This window comes from Phanerochaete carnosa (assembly GCF_000300595.1).
Source record: "Phanerochaete carnosa HHB-10118-sp unplaced genomic scaffold PHACAscaffold_2, whole genome shotgun sequence".
NCBI lineage: Eukaryota > Fungi > Basidiomycota > Agaricomycetes > Polyporales > Phanerochaetaceae > Phanerochaete > Phanerochaete carnosa.
Window position 1 is genome coordinate 4,376,771 of NW_006767629.1, and position 7,372 is coordinate 4,384,142.

Genomic DNA, 7,372 nt, shown 5'->3' on the forward strand with positions numbered 1-7,372 from the left:
GGTGAGCTTTCCACAGATCTTTCTTCCACAGAGAGCAGGTTGAGTGTTGGGATAACTGAATTCAGCACATTTCCGCAGAGATACAAAAGTGAGATCAGTATAACAATCAGTAGAGTCCTGGTGTAAGCACCATAAACACCTCCGCATTTTTTCAAGAAGTGACATCAAGGGATCAAGGTGAAAACACGAAATATTGCCGGAAAGGTGGTATGTAAGGTGCAACGTTGCCGTGCAGTCATTGCGGTGTCGTCAGGGACCTTACTAGAGAGAGTGGCGCAGCTGCCGTAGTCGCTCATCCACATCTTTCACGGTCTCATGCACCTGCTTTAGACAAGAGATGCGGCCATTAGAGACACTAAAATCAATTTCATGACTTCTGAAATGAGCAGTCGAGCCGCTACCTGTTGTGGTTCCCAAGATACTACAGGAATGAGCGGGAGGTTCTCGAAACCCTCGCTTAGGGTTGAGCGAGGCGGAGAGGCGCCGTCGCTTATTTTTCGGAAAACTGAGCGACGAAAATAATTGTTGGGACATTTGCCGAGCTGCCGAGCACACGCGCCAATAATTTGTGCCAGTCGCCTAGGGACGGTGAGCCTTTCGAAAGATTACGCAAATTCTGCTGACATAGACACAAATCCCGCTGACGTAGTATATATAAACGGTAATTACAAGATAGCCGATAATCACCCAACCCGATAATCCGCTTGAGAAAGCTCCCGTCCCTTAGGCGCTGGTCAGGAGTCTGACTGTTTGCCCTCTACACGTGCAACATACCCCCGTTCGTAGTGAATATACGTCCGATTTTCACCGGTCGTCGAACTGAGATGCCACAGCAACCAGTGCTATTCAGTGCTTAATAAATGGGACCACAACTTGCGAATTTCGTACCGATATTTGTTTTGTACAGACGCTTCCTTATGTGGTGCGCGTGGTTCGCATCGAGTCGGACGGCGTGACAGACACCCATCATGCTTGGACTCAAAAAGTGCGCGGGTCAGCGAGCCTTCTGAGTTCATAAAATCTGGCCGTATTATGTGGCATTTGTAGCATAACACTAGTAGATCGACGAATGTTCGCGCATGTCGCGCTAATCCGACGAGTCGGTAACCAATGTGACGGTCACGCATGCCACGTAAAGAAAAATTTGTACCAAATAAATAATAGTGCAAAAGTGTGTAGATCCGTCAGCGGGCCGCAGCTCCGATACGCGGTGGCGGGGTCGCTGGGCGCATCATCGGGACAGCCGTGAGGACTTGCCAATCACCATAGGCGATGCTCTGCGGCGAGTCTTAGCCGTATCTCAAATATACTTCGCCCTTCCGAAGGCCAAGACCTTGTAATGAGCTAGAGCGGCCAATGCTCTGAATGACTCCTGTATATGCTCGGATGGTCTCGTGAACGCGCGATGGCATGGGCCGGACTGCGATGGAACATCGGAGATACACAATGTAAGTAGTCAATATGATCACTGAGATTGATGCTGTATGATGTGGTCGCGCTTCTATGGGCTCCTTTGGCCGTGGACCGCTTGCCCCACCGGAGGCGGCTCGCGCACAGTGCTCTGTCAGGACATCGATGCCCGCGCTGAGGCTACGGTCGTCGACGCTGACCATGAAGCTTCTCCGCCACATCTACGCGTATTCCGCGCACGGCCTAGTACAGGCTCATGATCAAGCCGGCGGTTGTCTGGCCCAAGGTGCCCACCTCTCCATATAAATTGCCCAGCTCGAGCGAGAGGACAAGCCATCCTCAGCATTCGCTTGAGATCTCTTCGTATACTCTACTTCGCCAAGTCTTCGATCGTCAACACCCACTCTAACATCATCATAATGAAGTTCTTCACCGCCGTTACTACTCTTCTCTTCGCTGCTTCTGCTGCCCTCGCGGCACCCTCCACTACCACCACCGTCACCGTCTCCTACGACCAGACGTACGACAATGCCGGTGGTTCTTTGGACACCGTTGCATGCTCCGATGGCCCCAATGGGTTGCTCACCAAGGGTCAGTGACCCTCATTCTGCTTCGCCCGGATAAGTTCTGACCTCCGCTATCCTTTCTCTAGGTTATGGACCTGACTTCGGCAACCTCCCGGGCTTCCCGAACATCGGCGGCGCAGCTGCTATCGCGGGTTGGGACGACGCCAACTGTGGCACTTGCTGGCAGCTCACCTACAACGGTGTCTCCATCAATGTGCTCGCCATCGACCACGCCCAGTCTGGCTTCAACATCGCGCTCGGTGCGATGAACACCCTCACAGACGGCAACGCTGTCTTCCTGGGACGCATCAATGCCCAGGCTCAGCAGGTCGATGGCAGCGCGTGCGGCCTCTAAAGACCACAGGTGAGTGCGCCGGGAAAGACTCCGGAGGATGGTTTCGCTTACCTGCAGCGCGCTTTGCAGAGGACTTAAAGGTGGCGGTTACCTGGGCATTCTTGAACCTAATGAAACGATGTATTCGGACTTCATTCTACGGACTTGACAGGTTGTACACCGATCGCATACGGACTCTACGTTGTAATTAGTTGTTTTTAACAAGAGTAAGGAGAGTTGAGGACTGGAGAGTAAATTTATGTGTCACTGGGTGTTTGAGGCGTACGAGCAGCCTCCCACCAAGCGCCCCATACGCCATGCATGTATATGGCGGCGGCAATAGAGCCTGAGAGTGCTAAACCATTCCCCACTTTTACGTTAGTTGACCGCTGAAGCAGGTATGTCATCGTACATATGGGTCAGCAAGGACTCTGGAGGCAGCCTCAGCTCGCGAGTTTTGTGAAAGAAAGTCAGATATAGCTCACTGTCCGCAAGAGAGCCGGCTACTAGCTCACAAATAAGTTACGTTTCTGACAGGCGTGCCACACCCCAAAATATAGGTGTAAGTAAGAGCTGTAAAGGTAGTTATATTTTAAGTTCGTCACGATGCCTCGATCTGGCTCAGCAAATACTGTATTTATATCAACTTACCCTGGCACTTGCAAGCTTTACTTATTTTTACTTACTGTAGCTTAGACTTTAGACGCTATATAAGAGATAGGAGCTTACAACCTTACTTACGTTCTTGAGCGTTATTTACCGGTACCAGTAAGTTACACCGGCCGACAGTTCCTTTCGCAACACTACTCCTCGCTTCGAAAGTCTTCACCACCGACCCTCTTTAGCAACTCGCATCGCACCCTCACAGCTGCCACCGTCCAAGGGTCGCGCTTTCCCCATACTCTTGAACCTTTGAGACTTGATTCCATTAATTGCTCACGGGAAATTTTAGCGCAACCGCCGCTGTGACGATATTGTTCAGTGAGCACCCGGGGGTGGAATAGCAGGCGAAAAATGCTGCCGCCTTCCCCGTTGACGCTCTCCATAAGTCTGAACCGCCATACATGGTGGAGCAAAAGAGATGAGGTTCGAGCCGCATTTGACCCAGGCAAACCAGTCTTGGACCGCCGTCCGCCCACCGAGTTCAACGTCCCACTCGGGATCGGGACTCCCAACTGTGCTCTTTAAGATCACACAGTATGGCAATGATGATTAATATCACCGGTGTGATATTCTCATTTCTGAACAGACACGGCTGGATCTAATAAATTTATTGCACTGACGGTGGCCCCGATGTGAGGTTAATACCAAGTTGATCATCAGCCGCGAGACTACTGCGAGCTTCTGGGACCACGACATCGCCCGGGCCCCGATTAGACATTTCGGCTGTCATTACCTGCTGGCCGTCAAGAACTTCGCTAGCATCTTCCGCGCTAAGCTGGACTGCACAAGCTGCAAGCGATCAATCACTTCAATTCGTTCCTTGGCGGGCTGTAATGATAGCAACGTACTTTGGGGGTTGACAAGCTGAATGCTGTCTTCACGATGTACTGCGTCTAGAGCAGACTCGAAGTGTGTGTTAAGGCGAAGCTCGGCAGTCAAGTCGTCCGCGGCAACACAGAGGTCCATTTCGTCGAGGCTCCTCCTACTTGAAAAGGCCACTGGAGATTCCACGAAAGGTCGTTCGTCCATGTCATGCAACCAGTGGTAGTTTAGGATGGGCTGTGTCGTATCCAGGATATCCGATTCTCTGTTGCCATCTTTACGAGACTCGTCGAAGCCCAGAGCCGGGCCATGATCCCCATCCTTCTGGCTGGTATTTGCGGTCGCAAATCCTGCGCTGTCTGCGTATGATGCTGGGGAACCCGAGCGAATAGGATAGCCGCCGACGTGGCTCACACGCTTCGAGAACGTCCGCGGGCGATTGTCGTCCGCATCGAGGTCGTCATGATAGGGAAGAGCACGGAAAAGGGAGAGATTAGCCTCCTCGTCAGGACTAGGATCACTCTTCAGTCCCGTGGAAGGAGTAGCGCGAGCTCGAGGTGATCGACGACAGGGTTCTTCCAGTGCGACGCCGGAGGCGTGCCCGGGCTGCTGTTCCTCGCTACGAATACTACCACGTTGCCTGCGCTGCACAATCTCTTTTCGCTCATGTGGAGAAGCTTTCAGGTAAGAGCGCAGGAGGTAGACGTCGTCCTGAATGCTGGCGTTGGTAAAATACCCGTGTACAACCGTCCTTGTGAGGCTGATCGCGAGCAGGCGAAGCGCAGCTGGCGCGAAGCACTCCAAGTAAACGATGGGTGCGTAGACCTTGTGCGACCTGAATAGCACCTTGTCCCGCTCCCAGATAATGGACCAGTTCTGGCTCTCCGCAAGCGAAGGGGCGAGGAATATGCTGGGGAGCCAAGGGAAGCTAGTGTTGTCGTACCCGCCGTTCTCCCAGCCCTGCTCGACAGCGAAGTCTAGACCGGTTGCCATGGCCTCCAAGACCTTTGGGAAATGAGTGGCCATCCAGCGCTGAATGTCGCGATCCAAAGCGAGAGGGCTCTCAACAGCGTACTGCCCAACTTTGAGGATCCATTCGTTCGCGGCCCAGACGAAGAGATGATGCCATGTGCGGGTGTGCGCCGGTGTCGGGAAGGTGAAGTGCTGTATCAGCGCCGTCCATTCACCCAACGAAGCATTGGCGATGTCACCGAAGGGTGAGAGCCACCAGTTCGAATGCCATCGGGTCACGTGACTGGGTCCCGTAGTACCTTCCCCAGGGCGCAATCTTCCTAGCATGTAGCGCAGATCATGCCTGGTATGATCAATGAGATGGCAGTGCTTCTCGAAGGCGTATAGGAGATCCGTGAATTCGTCCGGTGCGTGCTTGTAGAGGAGCTCACAAAATGCTGTGTTTGAGTGGCTGATGAAAGACCTTTCGTCTGCCGCCACGAGCCAGTCCAGCGACTGGTAGCTCCCACCGTTGTTCCAGCCCTTAGCTCCAGCTCTATGGAGGAAATCCGCGGATTTCTTGCAGAGAGTGGCGACGGTAGACGTTTGCGGTTGGAGCATCCACTCGTCTTTCCACGCGCGGAACGCACGAGAAGCCAGTAGCGCGAAGATGTTGTAATCCTCTCGAGTGGTCGTAGGCTGGTCCAGAGAATACTTCCCGACGAGAGTTAACCAGGCGGCTGCATCCAGTTGTCCATACGGCCTGTCTTCATTCTCCAAGGCAATCTGCGCAGAGATGGAAGCTACAGGATCGTCTAATCGTCAGCGAATAGCGAAATAATAGACCTATGCAGACTTACGCGGCCGTTCACCCTTCACTACGTTGTCCTCATCGAAATCAAAGTGCACATAGTCCGACATGAAATCAAGGAAAAAGGATCGTAAGCCGGGGAATGCCTCGTCAAACTGCTGCTTCTCAGGATGACGGACAATCGTGTTGTACAGACTGGAGAGTTCCTGCAGGCAGTCGATACCGTGAAATTCCATGATAGGCAGTTCGGAGTGTCTGTTGAGAGCGACTTCTCGAAGCCCACAGAGGATCTCAGCCGCCCTCCGGCTAAAGAGGACCAGAAACCGACGGTCATGGCGAGCGTCTAGCACCTCAGCGGAAAGCATCTCTGTGATCGCGGCCTTGAGTTCGGACATAAGCAGGTAGCTGAGAATGCGCCTCTGCGGAACCGAAAGCTCTACGTGGACTCCACGCACAGGGGCCGCAGCTTCTTTCTTGAGCCGAAGAGCGAACTCGGGTGAAACAGTGTACATCGTCCTGAAGCGCTTGAGGACACTGGCTCCTATGCTCGAGGCCGCCATCCTCTTGCTCTCGTCGCATGCAGTATTGTAGAGCTTCAGCTGCGTATCCACGATGGTTTCCACGTCTGTTTTGCGCGGCATGCATGCGCGGGCGAGCGTGTAGAACAGGGTAAGGTGCCTGAAACTGCGGGAAATCGCGAGCTCTACGAGACGCCTGTTCGAAATCTCGCCTAGTTTTTTGGTTGGCAGCATCCCGGGGTAGACGTCGATCGAATAAGCAAGGTTCGGAGGGCGTATAGAATTGGAGCATTGGCGAAGCTGCTGAAGGAGCCCGACATCCTGGGACGCGGCGGTAATCCACGACAACGCTCGGAAGAGGAGGTCGGGCTCGGTCATAGTGGCGAGGTGTTGGTCGATAGTGCTCGCAGGGATCTCGAACAGACTCTCTGCGGTATGTGGGGAGACTTGTATAGTGTACGTGCCGCGTTCAAAGTACCAGGACGGTTGGAGGATCCCCTTCATCTCCTCCTCAAGTTCCTCGAGCACAACGGGAGACGCGTTGATCATGTCGCCGGTGGAGCTGGCAAGTGTGTGAGTCCGGATACTCTCCAAATCCCTAGATCTCCACCCCTGCCGCACCCCGTCCTTATCTTCCGCATCGTCTACGTAGAAGCGATAAGACACCTTGCCGAAGAGCCGTCGTCTGGCGAGTCTCTAGAAACTCTTCGCAGTGAGTTTCTCACACGCAGGGCCCGGCTTCGACTGTCGGGCGCGCTTGAGGCTAGCAGAACGGACGCTCAGTCCGTAGCTCAGAAGAAGGGAAGTCTCTAAGATGTATTTACCTAGCAGAACGGACGCTCAGTCCGTACTGCAATACAGTCAGTACCCTACAGTGTCCATAATGAGAGGATATACGCACGCTCAGAAGAAGGGAAGTCTCTGAGCGTGCACGACAGGGAAAAGCAAGTAAATAAGGAAAGCGGCAGGTGCCTTAGCAACTGGTGAGTCAGGAACGAAATAACGAACGCGCTATCTAATAAAATACTGTCCAATAGGAATCTGAGTCATCCCGAGACATGTGCGTGCGAGCGCACGAGCCCAAAATCCAACACTCCCCCTCAAGCCTTTGCAAGGCCGAGGGCGGAAGCAAAGTGCTTGGCCTTCATAGACGGCAGAGCCTTCGTAAGGGTATCAGCGACCATGTCCTCGGTAGGACAGTAGGTGACGACAAGGTTGCCGGACTCGATGTGATAACGAATAAAATGGTAACGAATGTCGATATGTTTCGTCCGAGCGTGAAAGCGGTCGTCCTTTG

General features: G+C 53.3%; 3 protein-coding genes across 3 annotated transcripts in view; 1 reads left to right on the forward strand and 2 right to left on the reverse strand.

Annotated features, from left to right (window-relative positions):
- The first annotated feature begins 1,768 nt into the window (after nucleotides 1–1,768).
- On the forward strand, nucleotides 1,769–2,552 carry PHACADRAFT_250998 (uncharacterized protein). Its single transcript, XM_007392592.1, is given in 4 exon segments — nucleotides 1,769–2,001; nucleotides 2,047–2,051; nucleotides 2,068–2,340; nucleotides 2,401–2,552. The coding sequence occupies 3 exon segments, from the start codon at nucleotides 1,830–1,832 to the stop codon at nucleotides 2,329–2,331; spliced, it is 441 nt and encodes a 146-aa protein (XP_007392654.1). The 5' UTR covers nucleotides 1,769–1,829; the 3' UTR covers nucleotides 2,332–2,340; nucleotides 2,401–2,552.
- A 1,150-nt stretch (nucleotides 2,553–3,702) lies between these two features.
- PHACADRAFT_26097 (uncharacterized protein) lies at nucleotides 3,703–6,624 on the reverse strand (the record flags this gene model as incomplete). The annotated part of the gene is made up of 2 exons (XM_007391260.1): nucleotides 3,703–5,549; nucleotides 5,607–6,624. 2 exons carry the CDS (start codon nucleotides 6,622–6,624, stop codon nucleotides 3,703–3,705), a joined length of 2,865 nt encoding a protein of 954 aa, XP_007391322.1.
- Nucleotides 6,625–6,760: 136 nt separating this feature from the next.
- The window catches only part of PHACADRAFT_250999 (uncharacterized protein), a 2,573-nt gene continuing 1,961 nt past the window's right edge, over nucleotides 6,761–7,372 (reverse strand). Inside the window, exons 4-5 of the mRNA XM_007392593.1 lie at nucleotides 7,113–7,168; nucleotides 6,761–7,058 (exon numbers count right to left, since the gene is read on the reverse strand). Of these exons, the coding sequence (XP_007392655.1) occupies nucleotides 7,049–7,058; nucleotides 7,113–7,168 (66 nt within the window). The 3' untranslated portion in view covers nucleotides 6,761–7,048. The remainder of the gene's footprint in view (nucleotides 7,059–7,112; nucleotides 7,169–7,372) is intronic.

Bases quoted from the DNA above. Each gene is read 5' to 3' on its own strand.
- PHACADRAFT_250998 (XM_007392592.1), top strand. From the start codon at position 1,830: ATGAAGTTCTTCACCGCCGTTACTACTCTTCTCTTCGCTGCTTCTGCT.